This window comes from Anabrus simplex, chromosome 14 (genome assembly GCF_040414725.1).
Source record: "Anabrus simplex isolate iqAnaSimp1 chromosome 14, ASM4041472v1, whole genome shotgun sequence".
In the NCBI taxonomy this organism is placed as follows: domain Eukaryota; kingdom Metazoa; phylum Arthropoda; class Insecta; order Orthoptera; family Tettigoniidae; genus Anabrus; species Anabrus simplex.
Window position 1 is genome coordinate 90,421,482 of NC_090278.1, and position 19,095 is coordinate 90,440,576.

Below are 19,095 nucleotides of genomic sequence, written 5' to 3' on the forward strand. Positions count from 1 at the left end.
CATGTCACTAAATATACAACACACTCAAAATATTACCTGCCAATTTACACTTTACAAACAGGAGGGGAAAATAAAAAAATTAAAAAAATGAACAGGTTAACATTAAAACTATACATATATATATTTATAACTACACAGTTTGATGAAGAAGGATCACTGCCTCGAGGGCATTCTCTGAATCTCTGAAGTAACATCGTACTCAGGAATTGTAGAAGAATCTCTGTCGAATAGCAGTCCTCTTTAATTTGATCAGTTTTGAGCAGTTGTAGGTTGGTTCCTTGTTCTTCCAATTCCCACAACCTCGCAAAACTAAATATTACAAGAAAAAAAAAAAAGAGAAAAAAATAATTCTTTCCCCCTACTAGCAGCAGTATCGAAGTGTCCTGCGGGCCTGCCCATGTCACAACATTTCAGTTAGTGAAAAAAATCCCAGTCATTCAAATTATTATATATTTAAAAAATAAAATAATCATCATCATATCATCATATATATAGTAGGCAACAAGTATCCTCGTTAACACTAGTCACAGCCTGTTCATAACCGTCCGGAGAGAACTGTATGAGCAGCCTAACAATTGCCAACATCTCATCTAAACTAAAAAAAAAAAAAAAATTAAAAAAAGAACATAAATAATCAACCAACCTTTCTTTAACAAATACAAACCGTATCCTACTCACTCTGCGATTGCCGACAATCGTGCGTAAATGTATCAATAGAAAAATCACGCCAGCCAACAATGCTCACGGTAAGATTATAGTCTCTAGTCTTCCCCATCAGAGTTACTTTACAGTAAACAACAGTTTTCCCTCAAACTGCCATATATAAAAAAGCAGGATTCTTAAAAAAACAGTGGTTTAGATGAGAGAAAGTAATATCATTACAAAAACAACTGATTAATATGCAAACATTTTACAAACCGTACTTGTTTTTATTAATGTATAAATCTGCAGACTTTGACGGCTGGTATGATTTCTCAATTCACTTGCTTTTGGTTTTAGGATGAATATTCATTGCTAAAGGCAATATATTTTTTAAAATTTTAAAACGTACTTCAGGTGTCTAAATACCGCTTGAAATGTATATATTTATTCCCTAGACTTAAGTTTTCTTTCGCATTATGGAAATAAAGACGATGGGGGTAGTTCATCTACAACTTGTTGCGATTGTTGTTGCTGCTGCTGCTGCTGGGTCGGTGGAGGAGGAGGAGGCTGCTGAGAGGGTGACTGTTGTTGCTGACACTGTTGCTGCTGCTGCTGCTGCTGCTGCTGCTGCTGCAGAGAACTGTATGAGCAGTCCAGTACAATCGACTGCTGCTGCTGTTTCTGCAGGAATTTTTGCTCAAATTGCTGCTGGCGCAGCAGTTGTTGGTGAGCCAGGTCCGTCTGCTGCAACATCACCGAGCTTGTGCTGTTCGTACTCTCCACACTGTCCGTTGCGACCATGTCGGGTTCCTCGCTCGTACTAGGCTGAGGCTGATCTCCTGGGCAGCTCATCTGTACTCTACAGGTAAAAGAAAGGTTTATTTTCAGTTTTTTTAAAATGTTTCATACACAATACAATTTGGAAATAGTTTGCTGAGGAACCCAACAATTTACCATATTTATCCGGATTCAGGACTACTGAACTTTACCCTTCAAATAATTTATTTCAGGATCAAAAAGGCTTTATGAAAACATAATCTTATTTATTATTACAATTATTATTTGAATAAAAGATGAAAACACAAAAATATCATAAAGGCATATCAAAATAAACTGGTCTCGTCAGCGTTGTCAATCTGTCCAATCAAATATGAATGTTACATTCAAACCTTTACTAAGAATCGTTGGAACCAGAAGAGTCTTTCTTTGAATGTGTCTGGCAGACAGTGTGCGAAGGTTCTACAACACCACAACACTAGCCCATTGCAATGCATTATTCTTCCGCGTCATCCTTTGTTCCTTTGGAAACTCTGGGAATTCCTCTTTACTGTACCACTTGCAAGCCTCCCCCATCACATCTTATATGACGGTGCCATTCTCTCCTCGTTTCCTTCACGCACCTAGTCCATATTTTGATCAATTTCTCTAAAGCTTTTGTTATATAGCATGCATTTTTTAAAGCAACATTTATCTTTATACCAAAGCCGAACATTGGCTTCGGTTATGCCGTATTTTCTCACAGCTGCATGATTATTTGCAATCTTCACTTGTTTATCTTTAACTTAAAGCCAACAACATAATATCGATGAGAACCTGTTGAAAACTTACTTGTAATACTTGTTCTTCCACATCTCCACAATATGAAGATCCATTACGAAAATATTCCTGCTCTCAATGCCAGATCTTATACCTATGAAGCGTCAGGTACAAGCACGTCTTGCTTGTCAACTTCGGCAGCTTGCAAATGTACAGCCATGACACGCGTTGGGAGGTCAATGAGTTGTGAAGATGGGGGAGAAGGGAAACAGCATAGTTGCTATGGTAGCTGGCAAGACCACCCTTGATTTTTCACATGAAATTCTGAGGAATAAATGTCATCTTGGAACCTGAGAAATATGGTATGTTGATGGAACAGGCTTTGGTCACAATGACAATGTTAACACATGTATAAGGTCTGTTCAAATGACACATAGATTCGGCAACACTTCAAATAACAGATAGGACAGCCAAAAGATGGCAGCACTGCATGGTTGGTGTTAGCAGTAACAGCCCAGAACATGGTCAGTCTAGAACACACATCAGCTAAGTACAGGAAAAAATTGGTGTTGAATGATTATGTCCAAACGAATACAATGTGGCAACGATTCAATTGTTGTGCACACAAGGTGCTTTGACTGGGAAAACTGTCACGAAGTATGCTAATGCTACACAGAAATGCATATCAAGACGCTGCTAACACAACATAGGATCCTTACAGTCACGATCCCTTCCTTGCGACAGTCCTATCTTTGGTCTGCCGAAGAAAGACTTCAAGATTAAGCACTTCACCACCGGTCAAGCTGTTCGTGATGCTGTGGGAAAGTTGTTCAACCAGTAACCAGTGTTGTTCATTGTGGATGGCACAGAGAAACTTATCCAGCTTTTTTTTTTTTTTTTTTTTTTTACATCACACTGACACAGATAGCTCTTATGGTGACGATGGGAAAGGCCTAGGAGTGGGAAGGAAGTGGCTGTGGCCTAAATTAAGGTACAGTCCCAGCATTTTCCCTGTGTGAAAATGGGAAACCACAGAAAACCATCTTCAGGGCGGCCGACAGTGGGTCTTGAACCCACTATCTCCCGAATGCAAGCTCACAGCTGGGCGCCTCTAACCGCACGGCCAACTCGCCCGGAGTGCTCAGCGTTTGGAAAGGTGCCTGAGCAGTGGGGGTAATTATCAGTAAACATCCAAACTATCATTAGTATGCTGTTGTTTTGATATAGTTTCGTCCTCGTCTGCACCTCTTATTCTTCAGCTGTTTACATTCGTTGTCAACCTCCCTGATAATATTTATCTTCTTGCTCAGTGCCTCGGAAGAATACTGATCCCCCAATTCAAAAACAAACATGTGTACCCTAAACTAAAATACTCTAATTAAAAATAAAATATAACTATGAAGTACGTCTTTGTACACTAAGTAAAAGTAACTGAAAGAATACAAAAGAACTAAGATTTAACTTCAATTTAGGAACTCTGAAGCACACTGTAGAAACACCAAAGCGAATAAAACTGAAAGTGCAGAAAACCAGGGGCGGTTTCTCCATAAGGTTGCAGGTTTGCGCTACCCCCATTCAATTTTTATGTTTATTTTAGGTAAAGTTTCATAACTTGGATTACTCAACTACTGCATTTTCATTCAACAAGACAGACCTTTCAAGAACTTGAAAGAGCAAATATTGACTACAGGATACTTTACAAGCCGGTACTCTTAGATGTTCACTGCAGGAGCCGCAAAGTTTGCAGCGGGAAGTCAACCTGAGGTAGGATGAAAATCTAGGCTGCTCGAGGGGTGCGCGGGGCTGCTAGAAGTGTGCTTTTGGGCTGCTACAGGGATGCGCGGGGAGAGGAAAAGATAGGCGTGGCTTCTTATACATTGCTTAAATGGAGGTTTATCAACCTGGCTCCTACTACCACGGCCGACTGGATCCCTCGCTGCGCTAAGGATATAGCTAGAGCGAAGCATCAAATCGGCCGTGCTCCTACGTAATCAACTACTAGCAAAGTCGCTAGAGACCGTTGCTGCTCAATGTGAGATTCTGTTATAGAACAGGAGTGTCATCTAGCGACACCGGATGGAAGTTCATCTGCGGGATCACGCCCGGTTGGATCCCTCGCTGCGCTCCGTAAGCTAGAGCTATTCGTCCTGGCTAGAGCGACGCATCAAGTCGGCCGTGGCTGGATATATAACTAATGGCTCTAAATTTGAAAATAAACACCGCCATTTCTTTCAGTATAGTCGTGAGCTTTGTTATGTGCGTACAAGCTAAGTAGCTTATTGATTTCATTTTGTAAACATTCGTGTCAGCATGTGTGTTTTTATTATTGTGCATTTTTATCAGTTACTGGTGTTTTTCCAGATCATGAATTCGGTGCAGTCCAGGCCGTTTCCGCAAAGGACTGCCGAGGAAAAATCTGAGGTGAAACAAATGGGTAGGCCCACGCGACGTTTAATTTCGAAACCAGATACATTACAAAAGGATATTTTTTCAATACCGGAATTAGGCTACCTCAAAGTGTTTCATTTCAATATGGTAAAAGAGTTTTTAAATGAAAAAATGTTGATGCGTTGTAGTAATATTCCTGAAAATAAAAAATGTAAAATGTTTGTTTTATTTTTAATAATAGAAAAGTATTGTTGATGTATCTAAATTTGAAAATTAGCCTGTAATCATATTATATCATTGGTAAAAATTGTGCACCACAGAACTTTTTAACCACCAGCCGCCACTGCAGAAAACTACCCCTGCAAGTTCCAGAAGACTTATTCTATCGTGACACAGAAATTTTGAACTTAAAATATTCTCTAGAATACTATTTTTAAAAAAATGTCAAGACAATTTTTGAAGTAAAAGTCTTATTTTGGTAATGGGACTGACATTGTTCTTTTAATCACGAATTATCCACATTTAAAAAAACATAACCTAAGAATAGCATTCAGAACTACACACAAGAGTACCAACATCATACACAACGTCAGGACAATCAACAGCAACAACAAATACAAATATTTTAGACATACAGTTGCAATATTGTACAGAATGACATATACGCCAGTTCACGCTAAGACGTGCCCCATTTGTATGTGACTAAATGTACATCATCATACAGCATTCCTTTAACGACACAATCTTAATCATAGCTTCATTATTTCTTTTTAGAATTTCTATGTCTTACTTTTATGTTTACATTTTTAAATTCTGTTTATAGTGGTTAAGTGTAAGAGAGGGCCGTGAGCCCTAACTTCGCCACAAATGTAAGTCAGGAATAAATAAATAAATAAATAATTATATAAATATGTATGTATGGTTCAGCTGAAGATGACCTTGTATATGATGTCGAAACCGGTCCTGTAGTTTAATATATGCAATAAATAAGTATTGATTGGTGGAAATCCTCTCCTATTTTTAATTGTGCAATTCGTCAATACGGAAATGAAGATTATAGATTACGATAAGATTTTCTTATCGAAACCAGGATAGATGTTGCACCTTACATACGTACAAAAAGCCATGGGAGGTTTTGGGATTGCCTATTACTGTTTCGGTCCTAATATAAGACTAGGAATTTCACGTTTTTGTGTTAAAATGTTATAAAAGCCGCAATCGTTTTATTTGCGCACGTTACATTTAAAAACTTTGTATCTCGCACTCGTACCGACTTGTACAGCGATAGCTGTACAGCTTTCCAGCTGAGTTCAAGGTCGCGAATAATCATAATTTCGGAAGTGTTAATGATATTTTTTCTCTTTCCAATTTGATTGTGATTAGTGATGGGCAGAACTAAATATAATGCATTCGAGAACTTGAGGATTGTTACTTTCAAAACCATATTCTCGCGTTCAACATAACCTTTAAAAGTCGATGTAGCCTAGGCCTAATTTACGCAGTACAAGATTTCCATAAACTGACTAGGAACAGTATACCGGTGACCAAATTACAATGGAAGATTAAAAAAAAAAAAAAAAAAAGATTTTGCCATCATGTTGGACGCTTTTGTATCTAATGTATTTTATTAGATTAGAGAATGAAAAACTACTTGTGGTCGATTGTTGTTTGGCTTCGCGTTACGAGTATTACTAATAGATTTTTCGAAGAGTTTGGCTGATCAAAGTTGCTGACCTGAAAGAAGTTTTCAAAGGAATATGACAAAAGTTTTCAGAGGAAACAGATGAAGATTCCCCGGTAAAACTGAATGTAAAGTTTCGAGATTTTAAAGTCGCGTACTGGTAATTAACGTTTGAAGCCAGCCCCGCGGTCTAACTTGCCTGCCTCTCACCTGGAGGGCCCGAATTCGATTACTGGCCAGGTCAGGCATTTTTACCTAGATATGAGTGAGGGCTGGTTTCAGGTTCACTAATTCTACTATTACCTTTCATTGAGGAGCTATTTAATGAAGATATGGCGGCTCCGGTCTAGAGAGCCAGGAATAATGGCCGAGAAGATTCGTTACACTGACCATGCGTAACCTCGTTTCTACAGGCCTTCAGGCCGAGGGCGGTCGCTTGATAGGCGGAAGGCCCATCGGGGCTGTAGTTTGGTTTGGTTTGGTTTAGGGGCGTTTGTAAGATTACTGGTATACATATTTCATTTTTTGTGATGTTTAGCCAAACTGTTGATGGTTCATTCGTTCCCGGATTTTCCGTTTTCCGGTGTTGTACTTTTTTTTTCCGTGGTCCCTCGAAAAACGGAGAATCGAGGTTCCACTGTAAACAATTACGTCACTGTTTTAACAGACCTACGATGCTATTATTACAGACAACTTTATCCCCTTCAAAATACTCTCCATTACAACTAACACATTTGTCCCACTGGTGCTTCCACTGTTTGAAACATGATGATGATGATGATGATGATGATGATGCTTGTTGTTTAAAGGGGCCTAACATCTAGGTCATCGGCCCCTAATGGTACGAAATGAGACTAAATGGAATGACAAATTAAAAGTCCAAAATCCTCCACTGACCAGAATTCAAAACGTGAGGACGAAGAATGAATGAATGAATGGAAATGAATTTAAAACAATCAGTGGATCCGACCCGCAATGCCTCACATTCACAGAAATTGACGTGAAACAATAGTATTACTGATCAAGGGACTGCGTCTATGGCATTGTTCGAAACATTTTTTGTAGTCATCTTTAGATATGGCTGACAGCTCCACCCTCGTTTTATTCATTACCTCTTCAATGTTGTCGAATCGGTGTCTTTTCATGCCCCTTTTCAGGTGTGGAAATTAGAAAAAATCGCAGGGAGCCAGGTCAGGCGTGGGGCAGCGGAACCATGCCATTTTTAGCCAACTGGTTACAGAGATGGCCGAGTGCACGTGCGTTGTTCTGGTAGACGAACCAGTCTCCTGTCTGCCACAAATCGGGTCTTTTTTGACGAACACTGTTGCGCAATCTTCTTAAAACTTCCCCATAAAAGGTCTGCACCTTGTTTACTTAAACTTGCCATCATAAAACATGAAACAAGAACAAAACAGCACTAGCAAAAACAATCGCTGCAGATGAACAGAACAAACCAGGTCTACAACACAGGCGGCACTGACCTGGCAATGAGTTGTGCTATGAACGCCTAGCGGCAGAAATGCATACTACACAAGCTTCGCCCACGGCAATGTTATTCCGGTTATTTTTGGGTACCCCCCCCTCATACATCAACCGGGAGGGATTCATTTGTTACATTTACTGCCAAGTTTGCATACACAACTGTGACACTAAAAAGTAGGTTGTGTGTGTGTGTGGGTGGGTTTTTGCGGACAATCGTCGCACTAATTCAGGTAAATTTTTGGTAACTATGAGATAGGAAAGTGCAAGGACTGGGAAGGAAGAGCTATGGCCCTAACAACCACCCCAGTATCTGCCTGATGTAAAAATGGGGAAGCTATGGAAAACATTCAGGGCTGCCGATTGTGCGTTTCGAACGCAAGATCTCTAGAATGCGAACTGAAGCTATATGGTCCATACAACTCATTCCGTTACACAGTAATATATTTCATCTTCCCTTCCCAGTAGCTATTTCGATTCCACTCGCTGCAACAACACTGTAATCAAAGCTACACTTCCTCGTACGGCGGCGTGTTACTTTGGTGTCGATAATATTACAAGATTTTATTTCCATCGTAAGTGATTTTTCTATCCGTGGGCAAATCCTGCTCATGCTTAGCCATATTTTAGTAATGTGTAGGGAGACGACAGCTGACTAACGTCTGGCGTGCGCATCGATGAATTTCATTGGTTGCGGCAAGCAAAGAGTTGCATGGAAGACTCTTCTATTTTCGTTTTCGAAGCAATATTGAAACTTTAAACGACGTCTAGTTAAACACTGGCTGAACATTGTTTATGCAATGGAAGATCGTGATCAACTTAGACATTGTCTAAGGCTTAAAACTAGTCATCGTTTCTGCAATCGGCCCTGAATTTTCAGTGTTTCGTCATACAGTAGCAAAAGAAAACTTCTTATTCTTATATCATGTCACAAATCTGAAATGCATATCAAACTTCTGTGTATTTCGAGGTACCTTTAGGCTCTATAGTAAACAGAAAAGGGGTAAGAAGCATCAGCATCGGGACTCGAGGGAACGAGAACAAGAAACAGTACTGTAGCATACTGCAATGGATTGCTGCTGATGGCGCATACTTCTGCTGCGTACAGTTTCCAAACAAAAACTATGCCAGGTTTGAGGATATACTGTGTTATGAGGAGTGCAGGAAGTTGAGTGGATGGACCAGGGTTACAGTAAAATGAAAATCGTTAACTGGAAAACTGGGTGAAAATGGCGTGGCAGCAGCAGTAAAGCCCACGTGTGCTGTTAAACATGCCTTGCATGATTTTGTTGGTCAGTTTCAGAGGACACAACCTACCAATTGTCCGTGAGTTACTAACTAGAAAGAAGACTTGTTTAGTTATCATTCCTAGGGGGCTCACATATCTCCTGCAACCTAGCAACGTATACGTGAACAGTCCCTTCAAAGTCTCAGTGTAGCACCTGCACATGGGGTAGATGGTTCTAACAATCACCAACTGATGGCCACAGGCTGTATGTATTAAGGAACCACATCTCAAGCTTATATGTACAAAGATTAAAAGCACCTGGGACCACATCTTAGCTGAACGTTTGGTCAAAAGCATCAAGAAACGTGGCACTTCCAACAACATTGACAGGGAAGACCATTTCTTGAATGAGGAGAGAGATAACGACTAAAATCCAAAATCTGTACAGATATTCAAGAAGAGAATAAACAGCAACAGAGAAAATAAATGAAGTGTTAGAGGGCATTCGACCGGTGCAGGTTATTGTAAATAAAAAAAAATGTGTGTGAATAAATTAATTCCATCCCCTGGTCTAAGGAGTTTGGACAGCCAAAGTAGGGGACTGCCTGTAGGGGTGAAGTACAGTGGGGACTTCGAGGGCCCTGGGACCGCTACGGTAGCTGTGAAGGCCCTTCAGGAACTCTGAAAAGTGGTGGCAAAAGGGGCTCTGGTTAAGACGCAGCAGGTCGTTATGCTACTTAGGATCCAGAACGGGTAAAAAAAAAAAAAAAAATTGTAAATAAATAAATGCAATGTAAATATTATTGTTATACCAGTTTTATAGTATCATTTGAAGCAGTTCCACATACTGTATATCAGTTGACTATATTTGTAAGTAGTACAGGAGATATTATAATTAGAATTTTGTAAACAATATAAATTTATTAAGGATGAGCTGTGTGTTTAATAGAAAACATTGTTAGCGTAAATTGTATAATATTGTATTATAGGAAAAATTTTCTTCTCTTGTTAATTTAATATTTAGTGCTTGACAATAATGTATTTTAGTGTACCATTTGCCACCGAGGTAGACACCTCATTTGCAAATAAAGAGATTTTGATTTGATTTTGAAAAATACTGGAAACTTGTCCACTGATAAGAGCAGTGATGATGATGATGATAGTGTGCTGGTAGCCCTGAAACCCACATGCAACTGTTCCTTTTAAATATGGTGGTGATTGAGTGTCTGTGCTACGTTTTGATTTGCGATCACATTATTTACTGTTAACTTGCCATAACTATGCGTCCACATACAGTAGAAGTCCGTTATAGCGAGAATTCGTAACAGCGAAAAATTCACTCGCTATAGCGGATTGTTGTTATATCCGATTTCTGTATAAAAGTCGGAAAAACCCATACACATTAAAATTCGGTATGAAACTGCAATCAGTTTGTTCAAAACTTGCGTTTCCGCAAATGATATCCACACTAACGGCTTACTTGTTATTTTTCGCAATTCGACACTACGTGAAAGTGTATGTTCAATTTCATTCTGAAAAAATATAGTACCGTATTTCTCCGAATCCAAGACGAACCCCACTTTTTCCTTTAAAAAATTTAAATCAGGCTCAAAAAGTATTTTGTAAAATCATATGAATGCCTTTGTTGTACAGTAGGCCTACGCATTTCAGACTATTTTTAGATGCCGAACATTGGCTTTCGTCATGCCGTAATTTTTTTTTTTGTGGCTGCAAAATTATTCTTTATTTCCGTGGGTTTAACGACCATTAACTTATAATTGGCATAATAATACCGAATAGAACCCGCTGAAAATTTGCCGGCACCGCAATACCTATTCCATGTGGCTCTACAATACAACGATCCATCAGGAAATTATTCTTGCTGTCTATAAAACTGTTACTTTTACTCAGCATCAGATATAACCGGCTACCGCTACACGCACGTCTCGCTTGCCGCCTAGCAATAGGCCTAATCGCGGACGTTGAAAGTCAACGAACGAGTTTATTGCGCCACGATATGGCCATTCCGCCCTTGCGATTTTCGTGCACATACCTCACAATTTCATCTTCGACTTCTTTAAAGCGACCTAGTTGCGGACCACTGAATGCATTTTTTGTACAGTACGCATTTTTTTTTAGCTCTTTGTCTTCAGGCTAACGCCAAATATTGGCTTTAGTTAGGCCTATGCCGTATTTTCTTGCGGCGGTAGAATTACTTTACATTTCCAAGTGTTTAATAACCATTAACTTAAAATTGGCATCATAATATCGACGAGAACCCGTTGAAAATTTGCCGGCAACCTTTTCCACGGATCTTTACAATACGACTCTCCATCACGAAAATATTCCTGCTGTCTATAAAACTTAATTTTACTAAGCGTCAAGTATAATAGACGCGTTATAACTCTGCCACTGAGTAGCCGGCCTGTCTAAGAATTCGAAGGCTCGCATGTTTTGACGCCATTCTGCAGATTTGAGAAACGTTTTTGTAGAGGTTAATAGAACGTCATTCTCTCTTCACTATTTCCCGAGATCCAGTGACGTTACGCACAGGCACTGTTCGCGGCTAGCGATGTATAAGAAAGAGGCGGTCGTTTATTGACAACGAGTTTTGTGTGTGCGTACGCGTGCGGGGGGTGAAAAGAAGCAGCGTAGCTACCACGGTAGTTGCCAGTAGTATCCATTAACTTACTGTTAGGCCGCGAATGCAAGACAACCCTTGAGTTTTCGCATGCGATTTTGAGAGGAAAAAAAAAAAAAAAACCGTCGTCTTGGATTCAGAGAAATACGGTATCACTCCAGATGTTTCTGTGGCAAACACTTCAGTTTTCTTCTTCAAACGGCGTCACCTAACCTAACCGTATATGTATCATGAAAACATATTTGAAACGCATGTAGAGAAATGATGACCTCCTCGCTAAAAATTTACATGTAAATAGCCTTTACGAAATTTAACTAGACGCGAGAAGATATGAACTATCCTCTGAAATCACCTGATGTACTCTGCCATATCTAGAGGTGCATCACATACTTAATTTCCGTACGGAACATTAAAATTAAGAGATCGTTTACCTTGGTCTTTATTTTTAACGAGTTAACAACTGCTATCGGCCACGTTATTTAAGCAGTTATTACGAAAACGTGTTATCCTCTTTCATTTCAAATTTCTTTTAGAGAATAGCAGTCAACGGGTATTACTAATCGACTCCAACATCGCCTTCGAATGTCGACGAGAGAGCTCGCCAATGCACATAATGAGAAAACTGTACAGCACCGAAGAAGATCGATCGCATTTTGTAGCAAACGTTTCAGTTTTCTTATTCAAACAGCGTCACCTATCCTAACTTATCCGTATTATATGTATGATGAAAACACACTTCAAGCGCCAGTAGAGAAATGATAACCTTCTCGCTATAAATGTTCATAACAGCTTTACCGTAACTTATCCAGACGCGAGAAAATATAAACTAACATCTGAAATCAATTATGCACTCTACCCTATCTCGAGGTGTATCCCATTCTTACAAAATTGCAGTATTTAGCCTTAAAATTAAGTGGTCATTTAGTCAGCCTTTAATTTTAACGAGTTAGCAACTGTTATCGGACACGTTATTTACGCATTTATTACGAAATTGTCCTCTTTCATTTCGAATTTTTCTTCCGGAACAGCAGTCGACGTGTATTACTAATCGACTCCGACATCGCCTTCGAATGTCGACGAGAAAACTCGCTAGTGGACATAGGGAGGAAAGGTAATCGATTGCATGCAATATAATCGTTGGGGTGCATAAATATCGAGAATGGATAAAATCGCACGCTTAATCGCTCGTAATAACGGATGCGTCAGTGATAGGTCTCTCGCTGTAACCGAAGGACGACACACAGTTTAATATAGGAAGTTTGAAGGGACAGAAATATATTGTCGCTATAACGGAGTTCTCGTTATATGCCGTACTCGCGATTGCGGACTTCTACTGTATATTTATTTTGAGTGAAAAAGTGAATGTACCCCGAATTGCGTTCATGACCAATAAATATGACAGTTTAAGATCAACAAATTCTGCTTACAAATACCCAACTTGCAAGTCACCTTTAAAAAAAAATTCATTTAATCAGTACTATACAAATACTGAACTGACGTCAAGGTTTTTACATGTAATTCGCTCCCTCATTTTTTAATACTGAAATTTTAACCGATACTTGCTGAATAAATAAGTGCGTATGAGCCAGTAATTTTTCTTAATTTATACTCCACTAAAAAAAAGTGTGTTGGTCTTACATGGGGGCAGAGGTTACATGGACAAATACGGTTCTGTTTATCACTTTAAATATATTTATGTTGTAATTATAACAATATTTGTGTTTGTACTATCAAGCTGGAATAGTCTGGGTGTTAGTATTCTAGTGTCAAAGAGATGTCCAGTAAAGGTAGAAGAACATACGTGTTCATCCTGATCCTCATTTTACCATTTCCAGTTGACACCGGATGGAAGCAAATATGATTCCTCTCCACTTTGCTCTGTTGTTCCATCCTCCTTCTTCCAACAAGATGTTCAATGGGTTTTTTTTCCCCTAGTGGCTTTACGTCACACCGACACAGATAGGTCTTATGGCGACGAAGGGACAGAAAAGGCCTAGGAGTTGGAAGGAAGCGGCGTGGCCTTAATTGAGGTGGTGTGAAAATGGGAAACCACGGAAAACCATCTTCAGGGCTGCCGATAGTGTGTTCTTTGTTAAACCATTTCCATGACGTCGTCTGGCGGTAGCATGTCAGTGCCTGACCGAGTCATCAGTACACCTAGCGGCACTGCAACTTTTGAAGTCAGCTGCTGGTTGGGGTTTGCCTTTCTTGTTTCCAGTAGTGCTTTGACGAGCTCCACATTCCCCCTTGATTATCGCGAGTGTGAGTGGAGAGTTTCCCAGGTAGATTGCTACACAATCTATGTTCCCCGACTCCACCAGCATTTGTAATGTTGTCTAAATTAGCATCTGGCCGCATGCCTAGAGCATGCAACACGTTCTTCCCATTACGTAGGTGATTTGAAAAGTTCTCGGAATGTACTAGAATTAAGTATCTTACCTCGGTGGAACTGCTTTTATTTTTCAACCTAGTCTCCCTGTAGACTAATGCATTTGGTCCAGCGATGTTCCAATGCCTTGATCACATCTCGAAAATGAGATTCCTCCAGGCCTGCAAAATACCTCTCCAATTCGGCTGTCAGTTCTTCCCTTGTAGAAAATCTCCGTTCACCGAGGAAAATTTTGAGCTTGGGGAATAGATGAAAGTCTGATGGTGCCAAATCAGGTGAATAAGGTGGATGTGGCAACAATTTGTACCTCAGTTCATGAAGTTTTGCCATGGCAATAACACTTGTGTGCGGCGGAGCATTGTCCTGATGAAAGATGACCTTTTTCCTTGCCAAACCAGGCCTTGTTTCGCGTATCTTTTCCTGTAGTTGGTCTAGGAGGTTTGCATAGTATTGCCCCATAATTGTTTGGCCAGTAGGAAGATAATCTATCAGCACAATGCCTTTTGCACCCCAGAAAACTGAGGCCATGACCTTTCCGGCCGAACGCATTGCCTTTGCTTTCTTTGGTGGTGGTGAATCAGCATGTTTCCACTGCTTTGACTGCTGTTTTGTCTCTGGGGTATAATAGTGGACCCAAGTTTCATCTGTAGTCACAAACCGGCGCAAAAAATCTTGTTGGTTGCACTGAAAACGGGCCAGACTTTGTTCGGACATTTCCAATCTGGTGCATTTATTGTCCAATGTCAAGAGCCGCAGCACCCATCTTGCAGATAATTTTTTCATACCCAATTCTTCAGTTAAAATATAATATACCCGTTCTGAAGACATCACTACAGCTTCAGCAATCTCCTGCACTTTCAGTTGACGATTCTCCATGACCATTTTATGCACTTTTGCAATAAAATCTGGGGTCATAACACTTTTTGGCCGTCCACTACGCGGATCATCATGAAGGAGCAGAGTCCCCCAGTGTGTTCTGAAAGTCGGCATGAATTTCCTTTGCTTTCATACCTTTCTTTACAAAGTATTTAATCACGGCTTGAATCTCAGTTTTTTCCATTGTCACAAATCACTACGCAGTAACAACAACAAAGAGTCGTCACTACCACACTCCTGCAGCTAGAGCACTGATGCGCCATGTGTTCACTCACAAAGGATGTGTGATTATTGCGCGGGAACCTCGTTGCTGTAGCACTGACATCTTGCGATGATTCTGAGAACTTTTCAGACCGCCCTCGTACACTTGCAATCGCCATCATCTGTGAAATCGAAGGCTTTGTCATGTTCACTGTATTCCATCTTTGCCTGAACACTGGGATTGCCCCCGTATTCAAGCAAAAGTTCACACATTTCAAGTGTTTCTTGGCAGGACCGAGCCCGATAGCTGCAGTCGCTTAGGTGCGGCCAGTGTCCAGTATTCGGGAGATAGTGGGTTCAAACCCCACTGTCAGCAGCCCTGAAGATGGTTTTCTGTGGTTTCCCATTTTCACACCAGGCAAATGCTGTGGCTGTACCTTAATTAAGGCCACGGCTGCTTCCGTCCCATTCCAAGCCCCTTCCTGTCCCATCGTCGCCATAAGACCTATCTGTGTCAGTGCGACGTAAAGCAACTTGCATTAGTAATATAATAATTTCTTGGCAGGGAACCATTAGTGCTAGTACATGAAGTGGACTTAGGCCTCCATCTAGGAAACTGGAACCATATCTACTTAGTTCATATAGGCTATTGTTAAGATGGGCTCGCCACACCCAAAGGCATTTTATACCTACTGCTAGGTTCAAAAGTAGGCCGCCCCTAACATGGAGACAGACGCCTTTCGTAGCCGCCCCTCTGGAGTACAGACGCTACGGGTTTGCCCCTTCCGCCATCTCCAGTGTACTGAAGTCCACCTTCTCTGCCGTAGATGCCGTTGAGGTCTTCACTCTTAACCCTGAGCTGGGACCCATACCAGATGTTACACACCGGGACAGTGTGCTGTGGGACTCGCATAGGCAGGGGCGCCACTCCCTGGGCAGGGCTGCCGCCAAAGAGGGTCCCTACCTTCTACCTGTTCATCCTATTCTTATTAAATTTACACAACTGAATTTTCATTTCTATTTCCTATTTAAAAAAAAGTGTGGTTATTCAGGTTTCTTTAAGTGCTAAGGACCTGTAGGTGAATTTCTGATGGTGAAGAAGAAATGAAATATAAAGGAGGTTCCTAAATAATATCCATAAGTAACAGTCAAAGAAATCAAATGATGAAAAATGTAGAAAAAGACATGGCCAGGAGCTGCCCAAAAATGGGAGAAAATAATAAGTGCTGATAAGAAATACTTTTATGGAGGAGACTAGTTTATTCCTTCATTTGCCCAGCTGGAGTGGAGAAATGTTGATAAAAGCAGAATTTATTCACCCTCCGAGAACTGAAAACGCATCATATTTTCATATTCATTCGGTTTAAACTTGATACAATTATTATTATTATTATTCTCTTCTTATCATACAACAAAATGTTACAGTACTTGGGAGTCTGCAATGTATAAATAGAAAGCACAATTAATTGAGAGAGATTACGAGTGCCTTTATGGTTGGCAAGAACAAGAGTGTTTCTCACACTGTGACAGTATCTACTGAAATTGAAGTACAGGAAAAAATCCAATGAATTTACCTCGGTCCAGATAACCTTTTGTTCAGAATGCGCTGAGCTGACACTGTCGTGGGACCAGGGTACGCTGAACTGAATGCTGACGGTTTCTGCTGAATAGGAGGTGGCTGCTGGGGTTGGTCATCAGGCTGTGGACTCTCCCCCTCCTCAGACATCTCCTCCACCTCTGGCTCCTGGAACCACATGGGGAAAAAACTCTCCTTATTTACGATTAAAAATTTCCTGTGGACGGTATCACACAACACGACACCGACACACCTAACTAATGGAGGACAAGAGTACTTACTTCTTCCGGACAGAGTTCGCAGGCCCTTTCCAAAGTTTTGCGGGCACTACTCGTTCGTTCCAGGAAGTAGCCGCTAGTTGACTCGTTTGATTGGGCAGGTGGTGACCAGTTGTTGTAACTGTACTGGGCATTGGAGGGATACGGGTGCTGCAAGAAATCAAAGTATCACTCTTGTTAATATGATACTGAGTTCCAAGCCAGTGTTTCCAGGCGGTACCTGCTTAACACAGTAAGTGAAATTATGAACACTGTAATGGAATACATTGGATGCATCAAAGAAAGTACCAATACAGCAATATATACTTAAGGTTACAAAGTTAATCTGTCAAACTATCTTGTTTGGATCACTTTAAAGCGTGCTACATAACTAGATTTAATATATCTTCTATTTTCTATTTTTGGAGAAAAGTCAATAAATCTACAGGTGTTCCACGTTCCTTCAGAATACTGCTTTCTTTTGACATCGCAGTCATCACTCTACACGGAAACACTACTGCAAGGGAGTCGCATTTCAAGCAGACGCTGGTTAACACAAGAATGGGAACTGGATGTCCGGCCCCGCGATGTAGGGGGCAACGTGTCCGCCCGCCACCCAGCGGCCCCAGGTTCGATTCCCGGCTGGATCAGGGGTTTTTAATTGTAAATTATTAATATCCCTGGCCTGGGGACTAGGTGTTTGTGTCGTCCTTAACTTTCCTTTCCTCACATTCAACACTTTACATTTCCGCTATTTACATAATACACGCAGGTTCCTCACATACGGTGCAAGTACGGGCAAAAGATCTTCATAGGTCGATACCCCACACAAATAGCATTTAAAAAAAAAAAAAAAAAAAAAAAGGAACTGGATTAGAAATCAAACCAGAATCAGCATTGCAGAAAGTCTTTCTGAAATCAAAATATCTTGTGCGCAACCATGACTTTTGATTCAAAATGTTTTCAGGGCTGCTTCATGGTGTCAAAAGTTGGATATCCTGGGTGCGGAACCTCCAACAGCCAGTCGACATCCACTATATGGTAACTCTGATATTGGAATTTGCAAAAATAGATATAATTACTTCATGATGGTCACCAATATTCTGTGAGGAGACAGCACAAGAAGAAGATTCTACAGGTTCCTTTAGTGAAAGGGAGGTCTCAATGTTTCCAAACTCAAACATAAATAACAAGGTTACAAACTGGATATAACACTTACCCTCTCCAGCTCATCTTGCAGCCATTCAACAGCAAGGGTCCACTTTCGTTTCAGCTCCCCATTAGTATGCAGCATCTGTTGGGCAGCTCGACACTTAGTGAACAGCCCGACCATGCACTTGATGCACTGATATGCCCTCTTCTGGTAATGGTTCTTGCTACGCTGGATTGTGTCAAGAAGGCCCTCGCGCTCCTCAGGAACTCCTAAACAGAACATCACTTCTCTGAGCTGTAAAGTTAGATGGGTGCTCTCTCTGAAACAAACTTGAATTAACACGGGAAAAGGCCAAGCTACATAACTATGTTAAGCTTAAAACTTTGCCCAAAATACCTATTTAGTTTTCTTCAGATCATTTGTCCATTTGCTTAGGCACTGGAAATGGATGATGTGAAATATCTTGTTTCTCATATATCTGCAAATGTGTTCAAACGACAAGCTTTAATTTAGGGACCAGTGGTTCCAATGTTGGCTGGGAGGCTCTCCGTACATACAATGAAGTTCCCTTTAAGCATCAGTCTATGTTTTTGTGAGCTCATCTCGAGAACCACCGAACAGATCCTGATGTAGTTTCCACAGTTGTATTGGGCATTCCTTGAAGGAGGCTTGGGTGTATGAAACATTAATCTACGACAAAAGGGAGTTGACCAGTGGTGATTTTAATGAAGGAAGTAAAAAATTAAACAGCTATCCGAGTGCTTCCTTGGCTTACGCTACCTAAACCATCAACAATAGACATCATATTTAAGTGGAACTGTTAAAGCACAAAAAGCTCATATGTTACAATTTGCAGCAAACCTTTAAAATTAGAGACCATATTCATAGATTAACCCTTACCACTCGTCTGTCGGGAGAGGCCCGACATTACGATATTCCCTTTCAGGTCGCATGTAGGATGAGGCCTGACATGACATTGTATCGCCCACTGCTCGTCTGCCGTCTCTTACCAATATAAATGGTCTGTTATTGGACATTATAAATTTTC

General features: G+C 40.6%; 1 protein-coding gene across 2 annotated transcripts in view; it reads right to left on the reverse strand.

Moving 5' to 3' along the window:
* Window positions 1-436: 436 nt before the first annotated feature.
* The window catches only part of faf (ubiquitin carboxyl-terminal hydrolase-like faf), a 299,786-nt gene continuing 281,127 nt past the window's right edge, over window positions 437-19,095 (reverse strand). The window contains exons 42-45 of one of the 2 annotated variants that reach the window (XM_067158104.2): window positions 18,114-18,316; window positions 16,919-17,065; window positions 16,636-16,805; window positions 437-1,501 (exon numbers count right to left, since the gene is read on the reverse strand). In XM_067158104.2, coding sequence (XP_067014205.2) covers window positions 1,117-1,501; window positions 16,636-16,805; window positions 16,919-17,065; window positions 18,114-18,316 — 905 coding nt within the window. In that variant the 3' untranslated portion in view covers window positions 437-1,116. Of the gene's footprint in view, window positions 1,502-16,635; window positions 16,806-16,918; window positions 17,066-18,113; window positions 18,332-19,095 lie in introns of both variants that reach the window. The other variant, XM_067158103.2, reaches the window with a different exon arrangement.